This window comes from Athene cunicularia (assembly GCF_003259725.1).
Source record: "Athene cunicularia isolate RWA chromosome 18 unlocalized genomic scaffold, athCun1 chr18_part1, whole genome shotgun sequence".
Classification (NCBI taxonomy): Eukaryota; Metazoa; Chordata; class Aves; order Strigiformes; family Strigidae; genus Athene; species Athene cunicularia.
Window position 1 is genome coordinate 5,295,979 of NW_020799123.1, and position 24,110 is coordinate 5,320,088.

The window sequence follows — 24,110 nt, forward strand, 5'->3', positions numbered from 1 at the left end:
CCGATAAGAGACAGGCGTGTGTCTGTGCGGCAGCGCCCCTGGCAGCTCGGAGAGGGCCGTGCCTGTGCGGTGGGCTCCCCTGTGCGAGAGGCAGCGGGGTTAGACCTTGCCTGCCGCCCCCTCACCAGCCCCCAGGCAGCACGCCGGGCACCGGCCGTCCGAGGCATCCCCGTGAGCCCGCCTGCGCTCTGACAGTTTTCACCGGGTGTTTAGCCTGACCCGAAGTCCACTGAAGTTGTCAGGACGTTAGTTTCAGTGGGTTTGGAGTGGGAGTGCAGTGAAATGTGACCATGGTTTAAGCCGTTCTTGAGTAAATCCACGTTCAGTGGTGATCTGAGGATCTGCCTGTGCTGGCACCTTGGGAAATGACTCTTCTGTCGCTATAAAAGTGCCCAGAGCAGTGTGAAGTGTGTGCTGCTGCCCTCATTGGCGTGTTTGGCAAGAACAGTTCATCTTATACCTTCGCCAAGATATTTTGTAGCCGTGTTTTTTCTGTTGCTCTTATTTATGTGTATTCCTGACATCCCACTAAGCATGCTTTCGTGTAATCTGGTGTTGTGATTCTGTCCTGCAGATAAGGAGTAGGTTGTGTTCTCTTGATGTAATCTTGGGTAGATCAGAGAATGAGTGTTTTATTCTGCATCCTCAGTGTTCTTGGGTATGGTTCTCTTTTCCGATTCAAGCTCAGGCAGTCTTTGACCACTAAATGAGATCAGGTTTAAAAAACATCTGGAATTACTTAGTTAAGGATTTAGTAGGTGGGGCAGGTGAAGGAGAAAGTGAATCCTTCCCTGCCCCCGGCTCTGTAGGGAGCTTTGCTAAGGACTTTTGGAGACCTTTTACGGATCATTTAAATTAGGGTTTTTTTGCATAGATTGCCTCTGGAGTTGGTACACCTTGCGCTTTATGATGTGATAGCATCTGCTTTACACTCCAGAGCTGGAGTAAGTTACGTAAATTGGGCTCAGCGCAGTGCATGAACAGTGTAGACAAAGTGGATGGCTGTGCCAGTAGTGTGAGGAGTTGTGCCAGTGAACTTGTCGAGTGTATCTGATAGTGAAGAGGTGGGTTTCCACTGCCCTTTCCTTTGAAGGAAATGGGAATAGTTATAGATAGGAAAGAGTGTGGCCCCATACCCACCATAAACACCTACAAGGTTATTTTCCATCTTATGTTGCCTTCAGCACTGTTCAGGGGAGCTACGGGGTTTTTTGCAAACTATGTCAAATATTTTCAGTAAATTCCACAGGGCATTCCTCATAATGAATCAAAGGCAAAAGTCTTCATTAATCTCTACTGGAGGAGAACAAGTAGGAGTTTCCAAACCAGCTTTGGAGTTATCATAAGACTTAAAAAAGCCCACTCCTTCCTGCTCCCCCACCCCAGTCCCTCGTGTCTCTTAATCACTGTATCCAGGCTACATGCACTTGTCAGGGAATTAAATACATAGTCTCTGAATTTATAGTAGACTGGGTTTATTCCCATAAGAATAGTGGGAACAAGGTTAAAAAATCGTGTTGTAGATAACAATCCATTTTAGAGAATATAACTTCCTGTGGGGATTGCAATAACTAGTCCTGAAACTTGTAGTAACTGGTGGCTATAGGGAATTTGTGTAGTAAACAAGCAGTGAATGTGTGGCATAAGCATCTCCTGCTTTAAGAAGGCAGCTTCACCTTCATTACCACCCACACTTCTGTTGGTGAATCACATTTTGATATAAGGACTTTATAAAAAGGGGCCAAAGAAAAATTTCTCTATAAACCCCTTGATATTGTAGCCTTTTCTACCTGCATTACTCTGGAAGTTGCCTGATCAACATAATCTCAGAGGTGGTGGGAAATGTGCAGTGGTGTCTGTTGCCCTCTGTTTGTGGCAAGTGAATGGTACTTTGTTCTAGTCTTCTTTCTCCATAATATGACTAAAGCTTTTCTCACAAAGGTGAGTTTTTATAGGGATTTGACATGTTCCGGGAATGTGATCTTTCTTGTGAGTCCTCTCTAAACATCAAGTAAAGCAGCAGAGATTCTGATCTGTGAGTACTGAGTGTTCAGACTGAGTTACGGAAGCGGCACTAGATGGTAGGAATTCATAAAGATAAGCTCAGGAGGTGTGGATGGAGTGCTAGTACCAGGGATTTGAACCTGTCTTTCTGCTTGGATGGGAACAGAGTAAAACATGGAAGTTGTGATTTTATTTCTTTATTTTTTTAAACTTTGAATAGATGTATTGCGCATCAAACAGATCCAATTGCTGGATCCCAGCCAACAGCTCCAGAATAGCTGTGGGACACTCCTTTTTCCAAAGGGGAAAATCTCTTGTCTGAAATGCTTTCTTAATTCCCAAAGTAGGTCAGGAATGCAGTTGTTGAGATACGTCTGTGTAGTGAGTGAGTCATGGGAATGCTGTGTACTGCTCGCATTTGTTAACTGCTAAATTGCTTTGGAAACAATAAACTATCAAAGAGGAGGTATTACATAGGTTGTTTCATCTGCATATGTCTCAAAGAAAGGGAATAATTGATTTTGTTTTCCGTGAGAGGATAGTGTCAATCCTACAGTTGGGATTGGAGCAATTTTCCAACGTTAAGCCAAATTATTAGGAATGCTGCTGTAGAAAGAGATGAAAGACCCAACCACCAATGTCCTGGGGAATCACAAGCAGTCTCAACCCATCTCCAAAATTGGCAGTGTGAACCGGGCCGCGCAGCGGGGGAGGCTGCGTGCCTTCTCCTGTGGTCACATGTGGCCTCACTGCGGCGCGTCTGGCTGCGAAGTTGTTCCCAGTGGCTCAGCTCGCAGGTGGGGTATGATCAGTCCCATTTTCCCTCCTCTGCAGTGGTTAAGAGATGGCAGTCCTGGTGGAAGGGAAGGTAACGCTTGGAGGAGACAGTGCTGCATAATTTGCTGCTGGCAGAGCTGCCTGGCAGTGGAAAATGTGGTTCTTTTTTGGAGCTGATTTTTTTACCACTCTCCTGAAATGGCTCACACGTTCTTACATAAGGCTAATGTAATGACAGCTCTAAAGTGCTCACAATTAGAAGAAAGTTTATTTACTGCATATTCTGTAGATAATTGTAGGTAAATGTGAGGTGGTGGGAGAGGAAAAGCGAGTACCATTTACCCACTGGATGGTGCTGTTGTTTTATACAAACAGCAGAGGGGTCCTGCATAGCTCCGACTGAAGACTTCAAGCACTGTTGTTTCAGAGAGAATTAAGGATATGCAGTCTTTTCTCCTCAGTCAGGCTCCCACAAATCCCGCGTGTTGTGATCTGCCTGTTATCCACCATTCCCGACACTGGCTAAACAGTTTATGGATGGGAAAACACATATTTTCTGATCAATTCCTCCTGATCAGGACCAGAATTTTTCTAAAAATTCTCATTTGAAACTTTCCGCAACCCCCAATAGTTTGTTTCACCTGCAGGATGAGTATCTGTGGGGTCAACTAGGAGTTGCTGGAGGAAATGCTTGTTTTCAGAGTCTGTGGTTATACTTCACTGGGGGAAAGAGAAGACACATTCCTCTGATGAAACCACCTTTCCAGAGGCCAGGACTTGAGTTTGACTTTTGCCTGCTGTAGCATCAGATAAGAGCTGAAATAGGTATTTGCAACTTACATGACATTATTCTAACGTCCTTGTAACTTTTTATTGTGTTGTTTTATAACTCTCTCTTAAAGATATAACTGTGATCCTTACGAAGGAGAGGATTTTGTGGATCATTGCCTCTGTAATTTGTCTTCCTTGTCAACACTGTTACAGCTTTTTATTGGAACGGAAACAAAGAATAGTAGCCTGTGTGGTGTAAGAAATTGTTTTGTAAGCTCTGTCTATGACTCAGTAGTTGGAATTCTGCTACTATTAATTGATGGAAGTAGAAATTAACTCAAGATGCTGGTTTTAAAGAAATGGGAGGGTGGGAAATGGTGAAAGTGTTTCGTTTGTAGTAATTCAAGGTGGCTGCATTGGTTCTGAAAGGTGATAGTTTGAATTGTTAGTGGCTTCCAGCATCAGAGGACTGGCGGTCAGCTTCCTCAGTTTCCAAATACCCTGAATTCTGGTAGCAGAGAACTTTACAGAGATAACTGTTGGCAGTAGCTGTTTCTAGCAACCATTGCAAGTCTGTGGAGTCCAGGTAGAAAACCCCTGTGTGATGGCACTGGTTCAGAACAGGGCATGTGTTCTGTGGCCCTGGCAAGGCTTTCACTGGTACCTGTGCTCCTGCAGCGGGCATGTCTGAGCTAATCGAGAGCTGGTCACCAGAGCTGTGTCACTGACCAGTGTCTAGAGACTGACTGGCAAATGTGGGGGGAAAGCAGAGCTCAGAAGAGAGAGTATCTTATTTTGGGGATGCCACTGGTTCATACGTGAAGCAAGTCCTGACTCCAGATGAATAACAGCATCAGATTCATGCCTTAATTTCTCATTTTATTGTAAGCTGTTTGGGCTCACAGTAGTGGTTCCGCAGCACAGGATCTTTCTAATCCCTCCTGTCACCCTCAATTCCCTGCCACTCTGTTTGTGTGCAGTGTGTCCTTTCATGCCAGCAAGTACCATTTAAAAATCCAGCTGTTTCCTTTTGGAGGAGAATATTATAGCCCAGCAGCTAATGAAGGTGACTGTGACCTATGGAGGGAAGAGGGACTTGCTGAAAATGTGACTGGATGGATAAACCAGGACTGCCTGGGGAAACAGATTTGTGGGGAGGTGGAATGACTGACTGCCTAGCCTCATCCAAGCATCTGACATTTGTACTCAGTCAGAACTATGTCTTTTGCAAAATGGAGGAGTTAAAGAGTTTCTGGATACTTCTAAGATGCGGTCTGTGTGTGGTCAGAATGGCAGGGAGAGAGACACACACCTGATCTCTGAACTTTCCGTTTGTTTTGGCTTTTTGTTAAAAGACCTCTGTGTGTATTTATGCACTTCAGGTTTGATTGACCTGGGTAGATGTTGTCTGTTCCTCTTCCATGGTGTTTGTTTTGTTTGTTTTTCCACTGTAGTGTGAAGCTATTGGATGAGTTACACAGGGTGTTACCTGCATATTAGCAATAGAAAGATCAGTTGAAACCGGATGGAGAAAATAGAAAACCCAGCTTTTCTCTGTATAGACTATGCTGAAATTTTCACACCCACACACTTACATCAACTTTGTAGCGGTGAAGTTTGACTTTTGGCATGAGCAAAAAGTCTATTTCAGGCAGCGCTGTGTCAAAATTGTAGGTTGGGTATTGCCGATTCTTTCTCTTCTGTGGGCTGTGTTTCTTTGTCCTGCAATAAAGGATTCCTGTGTCTCATCCGCTGTCCTTGCAGCAGGATAGAGCTGTGTGACCTTAGCCAAGAAGGGGAGTACCACCATGTATGAACCCAGCAACCTTGAGACAGGAGCAGAAGCAATCTGAAAACTTGTTTCTGGGGGGTGTGTGTGTGTGTGTGTGTGTGTGTATCTTCCAGCTATTTTCAAGCTGCCCGTTAACACCCAAGAGTGTTGGGCCTCAGTTCTTTACTTTTGTGTGTAGGCCATGACAGTTTCAACACCACTACAACTGCACTGTTAAATTGACAGTGCTGTGAGTGGGTCGAGGAGACGGTTTCCTAAAACGTCCCAAGGAAATTGCACACTGTCCTACACACCTTCTTTGTCTTTTAAAAACTGCTGTCAGCACAGTTGAGGTAGGAAATTTTCTGTTTGGCTGTTTAACTTGTCATTTGGGCAGTTGGAAGATCCAGCAGTCCTTTGTGCTTCCCCTGAGATCTGTGAGGGACTCTGGTCCCAAGCTTTCCTTTATTCCCTGTTCTCACAGATGAACATCCCCATCAGAGAGCAGAACTAAGGGAGAAAATCTGATGTTAATGTAACTGGGAATATAACTTATTGCATCAGAGAGGAATTCCTGTGTGATACAAAAGAATCAAAAGAAAACCCTATAGCAGTGGCTCTTGGATCTGTGTTGATCTTGAGGAAATGCCTTCTGGGAAGCTTTCACCACTGAAATGTTCTGCCTGGGACACTGCAGTCATGGCTGTGAAGATCCTGTTAGCAAATGGTTTCCTGTTCTGAGGGCTGAGAACTTGTGCAGACAAAATTTGGGATGGTCCCTCTCCCCTCGCACTTTGCCGTCTGACCTGCAGCTCAGCAATCGCCTCAGCAGAGATGCTGCAGGTTTACGAGAAGCCCCTTGATCCATGCTAGGCTGCTAGTGGAGCTGCTCTGCTGCTGGTACTCATGGGGAGTGGTGTCTTTATCACTGCATAGCTTTGGGTGTGCAGGCAGAGATGATGAACCTGCACCCATTTACCTTTATTCCAGCAGAAGTGCTGCCTTGGGAGGCCCCTCCACTCCCAGGCTCCTTCAAGACAAAGGTCTGTCTTTGCACCTGAGTGACGCTGCCTGTCCCATGGAGCTGTGGGAGCGTCACCTGCTCTCTCTGCTTCCCACCATCCTTTTTGCCAGCTTCTCCTACAGCCATTTGTGGCAAAGGTTTCTTAGTAAAGGGTGGGTTATCCATGTTTGTACATGGATATTCTGTACCCAGGAACGATCTGCATCATGCATGACAGTTTGTTAATATTTATACTGGCAAGCCCGTGCAGATGGTGTTGATGTCCCTGCTCACCTTCTGTCACAAGAGATGAGGTGGACATCTCTTCCTAAGTGTATCAAAATACGGTGGGATTTATCCTGCCCTCGTCAGTCATAGCAGCTGACTCAGCTGAGAAAAAGCGGCTGTTTCAATGTCTGTGGGGGCACACACATGCAGGCACTTGGGGTTAGGATCTAGGAGTCCAAGACTGATCCACCACATTGTCCTAAGGTGAGAGAGCATGTGGAGGTGGTAATGGCCGGGTTCTGTCCCCCTAGCCTAGGGGGTCATCAGCACACAGCGGGATAGCAGAGCTGTGATCTGAGACCCCCTCATACAAACCTTCTCTCTCTAAACGAATCTACCAGAAGATACTGCATTAGCTGCCTGCCTCGTGTTCTCAATTATTTTCCTTCTTTATGAGCACAAAATATGACAAAATATTTTGAGAACACTGAGAGTGTTCTCTGGTGACATAGCTGACGGTATTGACAGGCATGTTATTTAAAGTCATGTTTAGGTGCACGTAGGAAAGGATGGTGTAAGGAAGGTCTACGGTTTTCCAGTTCTGCTCATCTCCATGCATCGATTCCACTTGCTGATGCACAGATTCCACTTTGTTGAAACAAAGTCTGATCACCTGGACTCTGCTCTGAGTCAAACCAGCTTAATAAAACTGGTGACCAAGGGTTTGCAGGCATGAGTGTGACTCGATTTGGCCTGCAGGAAAACCCTGGTAATGTTGGTGACCACTAAGCCTGTCTTGATTTGGGGATTTCAGGTGCAGTTCACAGAGCGTGGAGAACAGGTATCTGTGACGGAGCACATCTAACCAGAGTCACCAGCACAAGGTCAGGCAGCCTTAAGATCCCATTTTTGTTGGCTTTCCAGACCGGTGGTGCACTTCAAACTTTGTAGCAGATAAACTTGCACCTGGGGTGCGTGCAGTGAATGGCCTTTTTAGTGAAGCATGCACTATTTATTTATGCGTAAATGGAACTGCAGTCTTACGGTTTACTTGAAGTTGTAAGGCCAGACCTTGTCCAGTGCTGATACTAAGTGAAGCGAGAGGCCGGCTGAATACAGCGTTCTACAGGGAAGAGTAAACAACTGAAGGAATTGGCCTTTCAGAAAAACAGTCTTGCAATTCGGCTGCAATCCCTAGGCAATAAATTGTGTTACAGGATAACAGAGAACCCAAAGACTAGCCACATGATAAGATGGGATGTTTGGGTTGTTTTTTTTCCTGGATAGATTAGATAGCAAACCATGTGAAATTACACAAGTAAAATGCCACCTATTTATATTGAGAAAGAGACAATGTACGTTTTGTAGACATGAGTTATGAGAGAGATAAAACTAATTCTCAAATCAAATTGTATTTTAGGGAGGACCTGCACTTCCATCCATGAAACAGTGTACTTATGATAATTTAATGTGTTTGTGGTGCACTTGACTTATCCAACTGTTTTTAACAGACTGATCTCCTGAACAACAGTGCAATACTTCGGCGGTGGCAAAACAAATAGCCCACCTTAGCTGCCAGAGCACTGTGGCTTCAGCCATCCAAGTTCTGAGGAGACTGTGGTGGAGCTACCAGTATCTAGATGAAGCTGAAAACAAAAAGGTATCCATGTACTCTGGACCAAAGCAGACTGTTGGCACCATCCTGGTTAAATTCTCATGTGATTAGCTGCCTTTTATCCCTCCATCTCCTTTCTCTTTATTTCAGAAACCTTCTGTCCGGAAAAGTGTGGGGTGCTGTAGCATGGCTCCTCATATTCCTCTCATCAAAGACTGCATTTCAGTAACAACTGAGGAAAACACGGTAAGGTAATTTGCAAGTTCTTTAGGGTAAATTACATAAAGTTTATGAACCCAAGGGCTTGTTATTTGCTCTTGGATTCTCAGAGCACTTTACCATATGGTTTCACAGAACAGCACACATATTAAACAACCAGAAGAGTAATTTTCCACAGTCCTTATTTTTCTATGGAGCTCTCAGTGTCCTCTGCTCTTGTTTTGTGCATTTACTCTTTAAGATGTTAATTATTCCAGTTAACTGGGCTTGTGTTTGATTATGGTTACAGTATCAAGGGGTAAATATGAACTCAAACATTGACTAAGCTGAAAGGTGAGGTGGGGCAAAGGGGATGCCCTGGATGACAGTCATTGGAGTATGACGCAGTGGTATAGATTACTTAGGGAGAGGGAGGAAAACCTTTAGTGCTGAAAGACAGACATGCCCCAGCTACTATCTGCTTGGAGACACAGGAGTGGTTTAGGTACCACTGAAGCTTGGAGCTGCATGAGATGACCTTTTCAAGATGTCTCTTCCAGCCTTTGTTGCTGTGCCTCTGCAGTGTAACTCGTTCTAGATGAATGGGTAGTGTCTCAGTGAGCACAAAATGCCTGCTACAGAGAAGAGAGCTCTGAGGGCAGGCTAGTGGAGATTAGCACAAGGGCTGCCCACCACCTGAATTTTATATCATCCAGTTAACAGCACAGCTTAGACTGTTCCTGTTGGAGGCCTGATCATTCTCATTTGGTAACTAAAAATGGGGACATAAGGCTGGAGATGCAAGCTGCAGAGCTAGAAACAAACACACTCAGTGTATCTCCTGCCTGACTTCTCCATGCCATGCTTTTCACTACAGTGACACCCAACTTTAGGAAGTGAAGCTCATGGGAGGAGATGAATAATGTCCTTCCCGCAGCATTATTAGAAACAGACTGGCTGATCCTCTTGGCTCTCGCAGAGACTGTGCAACAGGAGTGTCCTTCTTGGAGATCTAAGGCTTGTGAAACAAACCCCAATTGAACAGATTCTAAGCAACTCCCAAGGAACCAGAAGAGAAAGGCATGACCTTCCTGAGCACAAGGATCTCTCACATTTCCACTACAGTAGCACAGTGTGCTACTCTCCTGCCCGGCAATTACTGTCCCTGGGGTTTTCCCAGTATGAAGTTGATAGGTGTTGCACAACTGCGGTGGCAATGAATTACCTTCTCCTCATGGCTGGCAAGGCTCTGTCAAGGCTCTGTCAAGATAAGTAGCATAGGACCCTCTAGGTATCTAAATAAAGCAGAACAACTGTTAAATAGATGACAATAGACAAAAGAGAGAGAAGGGAAGAGAAATGTGATTTCCAGCAGTAAAACCATCTTGCTTCACGCAAGGACCCTGTGGCTGTGGTACTCTTGCAACTAAAAATGTGACTGCACTTTTCTGATGCATCTGTCAGTGAGGAACAGAGAGGGGGGCACTTTCTTCCAGAGAGGAGGCCATGTTTTTCCAAGTGTAAGTCAGGGACACAATGATTTTCACCACTCAAGAAGCAGGCTTACTTCTTGCATTCCTGTAACACTTTTCACCCCAAAGGATGCCAAATGGCACATTTGTCCTGCCAGATGTCAAGATGGATGGGTTTGGATGTTAAGTTAGTGGGAAGAGTATGTGAAGGACCTTTAGCAAGAAACGTTTCACTTCTGGCTCTAAAATTAGTAGACCCCCCCCAGATATGTTTCTGTAATACATATCTGTGCAGGAACTGATTTGTGCAGCCAGATGTAAAGTGTGGAGATAATATACCTGCTTTTTTTGCTAGGAGTACGGAGAAGGATTTGGGCTTTGTGATTCTTGTGTTTCTCTCTCTGGAGCAGTGGAAAGTCCTGGAACATGGCTATTCCTGGCAGCTGTCAGGGTCAGGAGCTGGAGAGGCTTCTTTTCTGATGGGAGGCCAGCTAGCCATGAGTTTAATAAATTACCTCCTCACCTGTCTGCAGTACTGCCTTGTTCCTTGGGGGAACAGCTCTCTGAGAGATTCCTAGTCCAGCAGCAAAATATTTTCTTCCTTTCCATCAATAGATTTTAAAGGGGGAAAAAAACCCCACACCCCCTACCAGCCTTGACGTGATGTCAGTTTTGTCTCTCTGTCAGCTCTCAGGTGAAGTGCTGAGCTTCCTGCTGGGATGGCACAGACAAAAGGCTGTTGAGGCAGGCATTTGGATAAAGGATCCCTGGTTCTTTCCAGCCTGTGTAACTCCAGCTGACGTTTCCAGCCATTGTTGCTTGGAGTGTATTTTTCTGTTGTTTTGAGTTTTTTTTTAAATTCTCTCAGATGAAGTGGCTCATTAGTCTTCTCAGCTTTGTGTATATGAGAAAAGAATGCTGGGACCAGAGCCATTTCAGTGTTGCAGCTTAAGCGGGCTGGGGTGAATAGTGAAGAGCTCAAGAAGCAGAAAAGCTGTGTGATGGAAGACTTGGTCTGCTTCAGTCGGTACGGAGAGGTTAACACCCACAGCTGTGGCCGCAGGGAACGTGCTCAATAGCTGAGTAGTCATTGTGCTTGCAGAAAGAACTAAAGTTCCAGTGACCAGAGGCTGTAATATGGCCAAATTCAGAGCACTTACACCCCATCTCCCAGTGATTGCTCCAGGCAAGGACTTTCCCTGGTGCATGGGAGCTGGCTGGAGGAGCCTGCCTGTGGTCCCATTACTGCATGGGAGAGGGAGAAATATTCCAGCCTGGACCCATATCATCTGCTGTCATAGATTCAGGGCAGTTTCTTTACTGGGGCATTAGCTGGGTGGGGCTGGATACCAAGCAGACAAAACAGCTCTAATAAAAAAATGATAACTTTTGCCTCCTCTGCTATGTGGCCACTGAGGAGGCGCTTGTTAGTGTTCCACCATGAAAGCCACTGTCTCTCCTGGGGCATTTCAGCCCTTGAAGAGCACAGACCAGTTGGCTCACCAAGCGGTTACCCACCTCCTGGTGCAGTTCTCTGAAGCTTTGCTCTGTGACAAAACTGTAGGTATTCTTGCAAGTGCAGCAGTAGAAGAGGTGAGGGCTTTGCCTTGGTAAATGCTGGTGTCTCTGGTTGGTTGTTCAGTGGTTTTGAGAGGTTTGGTGCAGAAGGGAAAGGACTTGCTGGAAAATGTCCAGTGAGTGTGCTATTGAGGCAAGCTTGGGACTTTTGGGGCCATCAGTTTTGTTGGGTGAAAGCAAGACAAATAGCTCTGCAGAGTTTGCTCTTGTAATTTCTTCCCTCCCCTGGATTCCCAGCCTGAAAGCATGTGCTTCTGAAGATGATGACTGAACTGGGAGGGGAAAATAAAAACCTAATACTTCCAAGCCAAGCCTTTGCTAGTTTAGGCTTTGCAACCCCCCCGGCATGACTACTGAGCAGTCACATGCTGCAGGCAATGTAATTATTTTTCTCTCCCAGTTATAACTCAGTTCTTGTATCATCAGGTAATATTATGAACAGGTCCAAACACCCCCAGCTTCTTTAGTAGCAAATTATTCCACAGGCTTCCGGTCAAGTACTGGGTTTGGTAAGATGTGGACATCACTGAAAGACAAGTTTGTCCTACAATGAAGCCTGATGAAGTTGTAGAACAGCTCTGTTCTTAAAGCACATCTTGTGATGCCCTGTTCCCTTGATCAGCGCCATGGGAATGTGGAAAGCACAAAGGGCACAGGCAAGTAAACATGATTTGATACACAGCCTTCTAGAGAACATGCACACAGATAAATTATTGGCATAGTTGGGACTCTAGGCGACACCCACAGCACACACAGTTCAAGATCTAATGGAGATAAAGTTTGCTTATGAAAAAAAAAAAAAAAACCCAACAGAATGGCAAATCTGCCTTTTATCTGTCCAGGATGTAACTAAGGATGTAGTTAAGTGGATGTAGAATTAATGGCCTGTTGGAGATGGAAAAGAGCTGAGAGATAACCGTTTGCTTGATGTCCCAGGTGCAGTTTGCTCAGTTTGCTTAAAAAAAAAAAGTGGTCTTGTTTTCACAGCACTAAAGAATAGAAGAAATACTGGTGTGGGCATTAATGTTGGTATCTGGACACACTGAACATGGAGCAGCCTTGCTGGGCTCGGAGTCTCTCCCTACAAGAGAAGCAGCATCTCCTGGGATTGCTGGTGGGACTGCCAGAGAAACATGCAAATCCTTTTGCTTGGAAAAGGAGCCTGGCATCTGGCCTGTGGCTCTTGAGAGGCTGCCAGCCCCTGTGTTAGGTGCAGTCTTTGCTTATTATCTTCCTTCCTGTGGGCTGGGAGCCCTGCGTATCCCAGCAGCTCTGGTCTTGACCTCAATTTTCACCAGGCCATCCCTGAGGAGTTACAATACATCCCCATTTCCCAATCTGACCTCACATTTGAGCTAACCAGCCTGGCTGCCTGTGCTCTGACAGACTGATTTCAGCAGTAGGGTGGAGGATGGTGAAATAATATGAAAGGCAGTACTCTGATACGTTTTTTTTAAATGTTTTATTTTCTTACACCAAGAAGGTGAAAAGCTATGTGTTTTGTGTAGTAAGCCTACTTTTGGCTAATGTTCTTGCCAGAGCTTTGGATAGTCCCCCAAGCAGAGTCCTTCCTGAACATAAAGTACTACAGACATGTTCTCCACAATTGTTAGTTCCTTAAAAGCAAAGCAAGCTGTCTTTTTCTGGATGTAGGAATCTTGCTATCCCTTGTGGCTCTTGGTTTCATAATCACGTTACATGGAAGAGCTTGAAGGAAAATGTTTGGGGCCTCCAAAATTTTTCCATTTGGGACCCTATTAACAAAAAAAAAAAAGCCTTGTAGACAAGCAGCTGCTTCCTGAAGGTGCATAGGGCTTGAAAGAGGAAGGCTAAGATGAAGCCGTTGCTATGTATGCTGCATATCAGTGCTTTGGGACTGATATTTGTTCCTGTAAGAATGTCCTGTTGGGGATCTTGTTGGTACAGAGTTGCCACTTTCCTGCTGCACACGCAGACCTGTAGCCCACCTCTCTAGAATTGCCTGGAGCTAACGAGGGCTGCCCAGGAGTATGGCAGTGCCTTGGCTGATCCCTTTCTCAGTGCCTGTAATTGTTCAGCAGATCTCCTTTGAGCAATAGTGACGTGTTTTGCTGTAAATGGAGGCAGGATTGTACCCTGGACTGACAACCTTCCTTGTGTTTCTTTCAAGGGCTTTTCAAACCTGTGTTATTGTTTCATTTTTCTTTGCTAGGTCCTCTGATAACCCACATCTTGCACTTAAATCCAGGGAGAGTAACTTGTCAGGGAGAATGGACAATAAAGAAGTGCAGCTACTGCTGAGTCTTGTACAGGGAATCCTTGCAGCTTTTTGCTGTGATGTGTGGAGGGGTACAAGGTAGGTGTGAAACCTGTTCACTGGCTTTCCTGTAACTTAAAGCAAACATCTTCAATTCTATGTGTATTCAGCAACAGTGCATGTGCTAGATTCTGAGATTTGTGATACTGTCAACAAAAGCTTTTTTTATATCTGAGCTTAATTTCTGATAAGAGCTATGCAAAAGCAGCCTATGTCGTAAGCAGCAGTATGGCCATCTCTCCTTGGAACTGTCAGGGTTAATATTTAACAACTCCCCATGAGTTAAGAGTCCTTTGCTGTAGCATGTAAAACTACATCTCTATAGAAGTAAGCATTTCTCTGGATGTGGTGTTCACCTCTGCTAATTTTTCCCCCAGCTGGCAGGTAGATGTGTTCTGGACTGCCAAAGATCCATCTCCAAGCAGATCACTGATATTCATGAAGAGGAGAGGATGAGATACATATTGTGGAACTTGGGATGGGGTGAGATTGTCAGGTGCTACTTATCAATCTGAATATGCTCATGGCTACAAATGAAGTGTAGTGCAAACCCCTAGGGTTGTGGCAGGGATTCATTACCCTTGGAGCATTTTCTGTGCATGTGGCATTAGTGAAGCTTTGTTTTAACTGACACTGTTGATGAACAAGCCTTGGTTGTACTGTACAAAACCTAAATGACCAGGGTCCCACTAAGGACAGTAGTGTAGAAGGTGGTTTGTCTGTTCACGTGAGTCACAGATAGAGAAACTTGAGATTTATTTTGGTGTTATGTGGAATAAAAATTCAGATGTATTAGATGATCCCTTGAAACCAACTGAATTTCAAGGGGCTGTACTGTGGGGGTCTCCAGGGTATTCTAGTTCTTTGAAATTCTTCAACTAGCCACAGACTCAAATCCATCCAGGCCCTATCTTAGGGGTGAACTGACATTGGTATCATTTCATGGTCACTCAGTGATTCCTGTGAAATGATGGGATGGTTCAAAAGCCAAAAGTAAAAGGCCAGTCCTAGCGTTGGTACTGGAAGCAGCTTGACTGATTGCCCAAAAAGAAGAGCAGCTGAGGAGCGCGTATCTATGCTGTCTGTACAAGCAGCTTGGAGCTGAAGTGGCAAACTCTTCATTCAGTTTGGGAACTTTAGCTGCAAGCAGGCCTGTGTAACAAGTTTGTCAGCAATAGCACAGTTAAATTGTGATGGAGTTGGCACCTTTCTGACAAGTGAAATGCTGGATTGAAGTTTTTCCTGTTGCCCTAAGGGCAGGTCAACTTTATTAGAGAGGGAGGGGACTGTAGCCCTGTCGTCCAGTGCTTTACTCAAGCACTAATCTGCCTTTAAACACAAACTCCTCTGTTCTGTAGTGGGTTTGCAAGGAGCCTGACTTACTTCAAAGCAGTCACAAAGTAAAATAGATGTGTATCTGGCCATCAGCTTTTGGGGACAGGTATTGCTTCTGGATTGGAGCTACAGGCAATGAGTTACTGCATGAAGAAGAAAATAAAGATCTATTTGTGGTTATGCCTAGAGCCCTTGGGCAGGTGGTGGTCTGAAAGCTAATTTCTTTGTAACTATGGCTACTCCTATAATTCACACAAATGTTCCCAGTGATACTTCCACCAGATTAGAGGTAAAGGGTTTCCTTCTTACACAGGACTGAACTCATTAAGGAAAATACAGGAAACTTCCATTGTTTACAGTAAAAGGTGTTTCTTTCCTTACTGTGTGTTGCAATAAGCTTAGGGTGCAAAGCTGCTGTCTTGCCTGAGAAATGTTGGGAGAGAGGGTGTGCATGTTCCTGTAGGGAAATGCGGAGAGAAGACCAGCCCACTCATTCAACACACCTTTAGAAAGCACTGCCTAGCAAGCACCTCTGGGCAGCAGCAGCAGAGCCTCTGTCGTTCTCGGGCATCTCACCATGTGGTTTTTCAGGAGAAGGCTTCCTAAAATTCCCAGAGCCTTCATTTGGCTCATTGTTTTAATACACTTTTGCATCTTCATTGCCAATTTCAGCTCCTTGTTTGACCTGTCGAAGACAAGGATTTTCAGGTAAGAGACCTGCTTCCTTGTGATATGTGCTGTCTGGGTAAAGTGCTTGTGCTCACTTTCTTTCTCTCTGTGTCTTTTTACCCTGAAACTTCCACTTCTGATCTGAGTTAGATGAACACTTCGCTTTAGCAGACCGCATTGTGTACAAGCAGAGCAGAGTGTTGGAAGATCCACAGTCAAAAGCTTCTGCTGGATCATTAGTTTCCAGTTTCCTTGTGTAGCTGTTTAAGAAATCAGATTTTGCTTTACTAATACTACCTGTTTTCATACTTGAGCACTACATAGTATTTGCTTTTCCTGGTGGCTCCCAGAAGGACCTCATTCAGCACTAGTACAGATTGCATTGCTGGGCACTGAATTTGGTGGGATACCTTCAAATTTATAGCAAGTCCACATCTGATTCCTAATACAAATACACCCCCTGGGAGACCAATGTCATGCAGACATGATTAATGTATGTATTACTTCTTATATAAATGGTCAAGTAAATCCTACAGGAAAGGGTGTGAAGGGAATTGCAGTGTAGACTGCAGTAAAATGTCTCCAGCATCGTTGTCAGGAAACACCATTCCTTGCACGAGCACAGCAGATACCTGAGCCCTTCCTACTACAAGCATGGCTTGCTTACGTGTGGTGTAGAGGAAGCACCACTCCCCAGCCTCCTCACCAGCCCTCATATGGTCCCAGCTCTCCCAGTGAGCTCCTCTGGATCTTCTTGGTGGGATTAGTTTCCAGCTGGACCTCTCAGGGCTGATGCCATGGGAGCAGGCAGGAGAGGTGAGGCTGGGAGTACCTACATCTCTTCTGGAGGTGGCATGAATTTAGCTCAGATTCGGTGACTTCAGACCACACCTTTACGACAGCTATCAATTTGGAGAGGTTGGAATCTGCACAAGGGAGGCAGGGGGAAGGACAGAAGGAGGTGTAGGAAAGTGAAATGAGTTGTCCTTGATCACAGAGTCCATCAGTGGCAGAGCTAGGATAACAACTGACTCTCCATGCCCAGTTGCTTGAAGCCATTTCATTCTGCTGTAGTTTCAGATAATGGAAATGTCCATATTTTTGCAACATAAGTAAAACACATGAGCTGTATGTTGTAACCTGTGTGTCAGTTCTATTTCTGTACCTTTATATGTAACGTAAAATACACAAAGCAGCGTTTTCATGGCTTTATCTTCTATTTGTCCTAGGGCTTTGTATATGGAGAGGAAAATGACAGTAAATGTCATTGAGCTTCTGCAGTCGTTTGCCAGCTGGACTCTAGAGCCTGAAATTTGATGAGCTGCTTTGACCATTTAAAAAGCTGGTCAGGAGAGCAGGGTCCTGTGTAGGCACGAGTGCCTGGCCATGTGGGTCTGACTGCAGGGAGCAAAGTTTTGAATGTGAAGTGCCCTTGGTTTTACATCTTGGTGTCTGTATGTTTGGCACAATATTTGAAATTAAAGTCAGTAGAGCTGGGATGGAATCTCTGTCCTGCGATATACCACATATGGAAGGGGGGGGGGGTGGGGGGTGTTGGTTTGTCATACTGTCCCGTTTCATTTGTTCTCAGCCCTTTAATTTCAAAACTTTAAATCTTAAAATCTTTAAAATCTTAAAAATACAACAGAGAATCATTCAGGGATTTAAGATCTTCCTGAGCTACCTTACAAAATTTCTCTTTACTTAGAGTGTATATATAAAATCTTTCCTCTTATTAGGCAGTAAATGGTAACAAGAGTTTGTACATGATGAACTATGATAGAAAGCAACTGCTGTGTACTTAGTTGAAACTGGCTAATGATTATGAAGGGAGGTAGAGGAAGAGTTGTTAGCCATTTACCACAACCTCTTTTGCTTAGAAATAGCCTTGGAAATGTTCAAGTATTTATCTGATACAAAATGATTTTTGAAAGCCTTCTTAGCTGATAATTTTGTAATCACTTTAATGAATGCCATACCACTCTGAAGCTTCAGCAGCAATTGAACTGTTATCTACAGCCTGCTATCTGCAGAGGTACTTTTTTTTCCCATTTATCACCTCGAAAGCAATCCACAGTGCTCTGAAAGAAATGTGTCATGCAAAGGGTGAACATGAGTGTGAAATCAGACTGCCACAACTATGATGGTTTATCCTGAAAAGCCTTGCTGTACATAAAAGCTCAGCTGCAGAAATTTTTCACCTTCCCTTTTCCTGTTCCACCCTCCAGCCATGTGCAGATAAGAATGAATGCTTGGGACAAAAAACCACCACTTCTGCCTTGCTTTTTTTGCTGGGTTTCAGCCCAGTCTTGTTGCAGGTGGCTCTTCTGCTGTTGGCAGCTGTATCCTCCTGTGATATCCTTGTACCTGCCTGTGCCTCTGAATCGGGCAACAGAGCAGCTACAAATATTAGAGGCGATTGCTGAAAATGCAGAGATTTTACATTTTTAGCACTCAAAGTATAATTTAATAGATTCAAAGTGCTTGTCTTGAGACATGAGTACCAGGTAAGTTCTGTGTGATAGCATTGTATTAGCTCTCTGAGGAGATGAAAAAGTGCCCTGTGGCCCCAAATGCTCAAACAGTGATGTATGGTAAAGAAGTGAGTTTTACTTCTTATTAGACTTCCCTTACTGAAGATCTTCATGCTCTGTTGCTGAAGCACTTGGCTCTGCTGGCAAAGAAGAGAGCCAGATGGCTGCCTTCACGGTGTGTGCTGTGTCCTGAACTCAGGGTCTCCAAAACAATCCTGCAGTGCTCTGGGGACATTGCCAGAGGTCCTGCCCACTGCAGGGCAAAGCTGTTGTTTGCTGGTTTGCATTTACTGCCAGTGTGGATGTTTCATGAGCCAAGTGCTGAAGAGGAGTGTGTAGCCTCTGGGATTTGCGTAGTGGGGAGATAAGTGGTATTCAGGCCAGAATGGTGTGGGAAGTTGAATAACACTTTGGTGGCAAAGTGGAAAATGAAATTGAATTCATACAGCATCCTGCAGAAATTCAGTGGCAGTTGCCAAGGCAAGTCCTCTGAGGATGGTGGCCATATGCAGTGGCTGCTCTGAAGCACAGAGAGGGGCTCAAAGTCAAGAGCACTAGAAATGGGTTGGAAAGTGTTCAATGTTAAGTGGAAAGTGTGTGATGTGTCTGTTTTTCCTTTGATTGCATTCAGGCATTTGAGCATTTTCCAGCGTGCCCCAGATGTGCCTCAAGCGGACACCCAAGAGCAACAGGGTTTAAACTATTCTGATAACAGGAACTCAAGGAGCTTTTTAAAGGTGACTTTGGGGAGAGACATCACAAGGCTCGAACAAGATATGTTTGAGAAGACACCAAGATGGGAAGGAAAGGAGGAGCAGAAGAAAATGACAAAACCAGTTGCCAGGGTGGAGGAAGCCAAGGAGAACATGACTGTGAAACCACCCCCTGGGTTGGCAGGAATCAAGAAGACAACAATGAAAACAGGCCCTAAGGTGCAGGGAAACAAGGAGAAAACAACAGCGAGACCAGCCTCAGAGGTAGAGGGAGTCAAGAAGACAACAATGAAAACAGACCCTAAGGTGCAGAGAACTAAGGAGAAAACAACAGCGAGACTAGCCCCAGGGGTAGAGGGAGTCAAGAAGACAACAATGAAAACAGGCCCTAAGGTGCAGGGAAACAAGGAGAAAACAACAGTGAGACCAGCCTCAGGGGTGGAAGAAGCCAAGGAAAAGTCAATAGTGAAACCACTTCCCAGGGTAGAGGGAGCCAAGGAGGAGGCAACAGTGAAACCATCCTCTGGGGTGCAGGGAGCTCATGAAAACAACACATCCAAAGACCAAACAAAGCCAAAAGAGCCTCCTGCACCAGTGAAAACTGTAAGACCCGTTCCTCAGGCAGCTGCAGTGACAGAAAAGAAGAAACTGAGAGCTGCTGACTTCAAGTCTGAACCACAGTGGGATTTTGAGGACAAGTACCTGCTGGACAACTCATCTCCACCATCGGTAGGTGTGATGGCCACATGTGTTTTCCAAGAATGATGCTTTCCTGTTGACCTCCTTGTCTGCTGTCCCCTGGGCCTGTGTGCCCTTTGCAGTCAAGGATGATCTCCAAGCTGGTGGGGTCAACTCGTATATGCAGGTGTTGCTGGGACCCAGAGAGGGAGACCTGTATGTGCGACTCAATTAGCCTGACCAGTCCCTCCACTATGCTCCAGTGGGGGAACTTCCCGCAATTGCACACATTTTCATGGGTTCCTTTGAAAGTCAGCCCGAGCTGCCCTTTCTGGCGCTCAGGGGCATCAGAAGCTGGGGAAAATCTCTCTCCTCCTGGATGTGCTAAAAGTTGGTCCCACTCTTAGGCACCTTGATACATTGCATAGGGGACTTAAGTGTGTACGTTCTGTGTGGAATGGCACCCTACGGTAAATTGGGTCACACCTAGTCTTGTGACTGGCACTAAATGGCAGTCTTCATACCAGCATCGCATTTCTCACCCAATCTCTTGAGAAACTGAATATCTGCATTCCTATGAAGACTCAGGATCACAGTCCTCAGATTTGCCTTAATCTTTATTTTATGGAGAAAGAAAAGAGGGTCATGGTGAGGGAAGAGGAGTAGGAATGCTTCCGTGTGCCTGTTCACCCAAGCACATATGTACCAAAGCAAGTTGAAAGCTTTGGCAGCAGTGGGGCAGCAGTGACGCTTGAGCTGTGCTAGGCTGTGAGGAATGATGCTGGTGGTGATGGGGAGGAGGGTCTCAGTGCACAGGAACAGAAGCTTTGTTTGTTGCTTGTATTAAAGTCAAAATAAGGTCAAAAAAAAGATTTAGATGAGGATTGATAAGCATGTACCTGCCTGCTTCAGAGACAGTAGGGTGGGGACTGTTCCCGTTTTTAAGGTTTTCTGTCAATATTGGCAAAAATTCAACTATGTGTATGTGTGCTCCATTGGAGAAATGATGGTTAAAAAGTAACTTTTTTTACTGTTCTTGTGGTTTATTATCAACAAAAGGAGAGTCTTTCCCAGGTGTTGCCAATTCACCTTTTCCACCCTGCATGTAGACGCCCACAGTGAGCAAGCAGATACTTTACCCACTCAGGGATTCACAACTCAGATGGTTCCAGCATGCTGGGTTGCTATCTACGATTTTTTTTCATTCTTCATCACAGCAGAGCAAATAATTCATAACAGAGCTGGCATTCAGCAAGTCTTGCTTTGTTCCTCTTTGTTAAATAGGAACAACTGTAGACCTGCTCAGGACATGTAAAGTATTTTGGTAGAGGTGGAGATGAGAATCTCAAATGATACAGATGTACCTGTCAGCGCAGTAGCACTTGCACAGCTACAGCTTCAGAGTTTTCTTACGGATCCTGTTTGTTGGGAGTGTTGTTCTGTAGGTTAGTTCTCGTGATCACCTCTGCCTGTGTAGGTCATATTACTGATGTGATCTTCCAAAACGGTAGGTCTGGTGCCTACCATCAGGTTGTCTTAATAATCATGGAATTGAAAGACTGTCTTTTCTGTTTTGTACTGAACTCTTGTTCTGAGCATGTTTTTCTCTTCTGTAGCTGTGAGGGTTTGAAACTAATTTAAAATGAAGTTTGAGCACATCATAATTACTTGGGTCCAGGACCAGGGCTTTTAGGAAAGTTGTAAACTATAAGAAAATTCTCAGCAAGCAAATGGGGCAGGTTGTAGTGCACAGTACTGTCTCTGTCCCCCATTTTATGCTGATAACTCTCTGTAAAGCTTACCCAGAGCAGTTTTCCCTTGTTGCTGGAAGGCTTGGACAGGTGGGTAAGCCTCTCTAGAGTGAGGAAGGTCTTTATACATGGGTGTAAGTGGCCTTTACGCACTGCTCATGTGCTCAGGGAGAAGGGAGGGAGTAGGCAGGTGAGCAGAGGACAGGAGCACCTCTTCTAGCTCAGTGGAGCCATTTGCCTATTTAAAGTCTTGGTGCCACAATCTTCCACCATGGCCATGTGTCATTTTGGTGGCATTAGGGGGAGTGTCAATGTTGCTCCAGGGGATTGTCAGAGCTGCAGGCACCATGTTGTTCTTCTCAGACCTCTCCCGGTGGAACAGAGGCTACTCTTGAAAAATTTAATCCCATTCCCCAGCCCCAGGGTGCCCAGAATGCCCTGGGAGACATGCAGAGAGCAGAGGCAGATTAACTGGGATGAAAAAAAAATCCTAGGATGAGTTTTACTGTATTGATGGTTTATTTTTGAGCTCTCCCCTTTGTGGTATTTTGATGTTTTTCCCTGTTGCCCCTTTTGGCAGTGTGAGCCATTCTTTTGCTGATGGGATGTGCTCTTCAGTGTGGCATTGAGCTGCTTGAGAGGAGCAGCTGGCCCCAAAGATACCTCTGTAATCCAAAGATCTGTGACTATTAAATGTGGAACTTGGCTGTTAAACACTTGAGCTCATGTGCTGGCTCAGCCTTACTGAGTCACAGCAGAAGGGCCTGGCAGATGATCCAGTCTTATGCAGGATGTGCATCCTTCTTCCTGGGCTCCTCATGGTCTTGAGGCACCCAGGATACAAATGGGAGTGGGTGAATTACATGGCTAAGAGTTTGTATGCCCCATGAGACAGTACCTCACCCCTCCTGCCCAGCGTTACCGCCTGTAGACACAGTGAGGTTAGGCACCAGGATCCTGTTCGTCAACTGCCAGATGCTCTCATCTCATCTGATGAGCTGCAGAGCACGTGCAGCCATCTCAGAAGTGCAGAGCAGAAGCTGGCAGAGGAATGTGAGACAACAGTTCACAGCAGAAAGCTGGGGACATCCTCCACTGTAACTGAGGCTGCAGAGCATCTGGGTGTGCAGAACAGCTGAGAGAGCAGGGAAAACCCTTCCTCGGTACAGAAAAGAGGAGAAAATGCACACAGAAGGGTCTTCAATGAACATGTGGATCCAGACATCACATGTTGGGTCTCGCTCCCAAACCTGATCTCTTATTCTGCACACGGAGTGACTAGAAGTATTCCCACCTCCTTCATTTCCTACATGATCAGACTTTTCCCTAGTTCTGCTGGTATTGATCCAGTCTAGCTGTGGAGGCACAAGAAGTACCAAACCTTGGACAGTACAAAGTACAGCTTGAGCAGGAAGGGAATGTCCCTGTCTCTGGACATGAAATATGCTGCAAGTGAAATGATGCCAACATGAAACCCTCCACAGTGTTGTTCTTGTTGCACTCCTGTTGTGACAGGCAGAATGTGGGCTTCTCAGGCTGTGACTGGATTGTCATCCTTGCCTGTAACAGAGAGCTGTGGAGCACACATCAAAGCTTTGGCCATGCAGCCTGGTCATTGCTGGGGATTTGAGCTGGGCATGTGGCTCCACTTGGTCTCCTGTTTGGTCTTTCAGTAGGTATTGCAGGAGGTGTTTGGAGAAGATGTCTAAGAAAGTAGACCCCAAATTGATGGAGTGGAAAATCCAGCGCAGTGGAGTTGTTTGCTCTCCATCTGCACGCACAGCCTAACTGCTGCCAGCTGCAATGATACCCCTCTTGTCAGAGAGGATAAGCTGGTTTGTTTTCCCTCCTCAGCTGCACACTTCTTTTGTGATTCATTTATGACGCTGAACAAGTTGTTTGCATGCTTTTTCTTATCTTTGAAGGGAGTGATAATGGTGATCTCATATCACATGTTCCTCAATGTGTTTGCTCATGTGCACCCGGAGTCCAGGACCTTGTGAGGCACGTTGCCAGTGGGGACTGCTAGCCTTATTTGGTACATTTAGGTTAGACCTATCACAGATAATGAGGCCAGAGCCAGTAAAATGTGATCATTGCAGGCCTGTTGTTCTGAAGATGAAAGTCTTAGAGACCTGGAGTCACTCTGGCTTCCTTGTAGGTGACTTTCCACCAGGTAGTTGTTGATGTAGTGCTGAAATGATGCCTGATGGCCATGGTGATGGGGATCTGAGGGGAATGGATGATGTACCACTGGAGATTCTGTGCTGCTTTCCGATACTCTCACACACAGCCATGCAAGCACTGGCACTCAGTCAGGTTTGCTAATCAGTCCTTATTGTTTTCTTTTTGTTTTTCAAGACCTGCTCTGAATCAGTGAAGGCCAAAGCTGCCAAGTCTGACTGGCTTCGAGGTCTTTTCCTGCCCAACATCATGCTCTTCACAGACAAGAGATACTTCAATGACAGTGAGTGGGAACGCCTGGAGCATTTTGCACCTCCATATGGCTTCATGGAGCTGAATTATTCACGTGAGTCCCTCAGGGCATGTCAGGATGGGACCATCAAACTCCCAAGAGAAACCTTATGCCAAGTAGCTGGAGGTTTGCAGCATCTCCTTGACAAAGGCATCAGGCTAGATGGATCTCGTGGTGGAAACTGTGGTGGTTTCACTGTGTCCATCCCCAAGGCTCTTGATGCTAACTCTCCACCATGTTT

The 24,110-nt window shown here is 45.3% G+C and overlaps 1 protein-coding gene across 7 annotated transcripts in view; it reads left to right on the plus strand.

The window, feature by feature from the left end:
- Positions 1 to 75: 75 nt before the first annotated feature.
- Positions 76 to 24,110, plus strand: part of ST6GALNAC1 (ST6 N-acetylgalactosaminide alpha-2,6-sialyltransferase 1) — a 29,614-nt gene continuing 5,579 nt past the window's right edge. Inside the window, exons 1-6 of one of the 7 annotated variants that reach the window (XM_026860863.1) lie at positions 76 to 944; positions 8,320 to 8,420; positions 13,609 to 13,752; positions 15,721 to 15,756; positions 18,883 to 19,693; positions 23,755 to 23,923. In XM_026860863.1, the coding sequence (XP_026716664.1) occupies positions 8,356 to 8,420; positions 13,609 to 13,752; positions 15,721 to 15,756; positions 18,883 to 19,693; positions 23,755 to 23,923 (1,225 nt within the window). In that variant the 5' untranslated portion in view covers positions 76 to 944; positions 8,320 to 8,355. Of the gene's footprint in view, positions 945 to 8,319; positions 8,421 to 13,354; positions 13,753 to 13,797; positions 15,757 to 18,882; positions 19,694 to 23,754; positions 23,924 to 24,110 lie in introns of those variants that run through there. The other 6 variants (XM_026860864.1, XM_026860867.1, XM_026860862.1 and 3 more) reach the window with 6 other exon arrangements.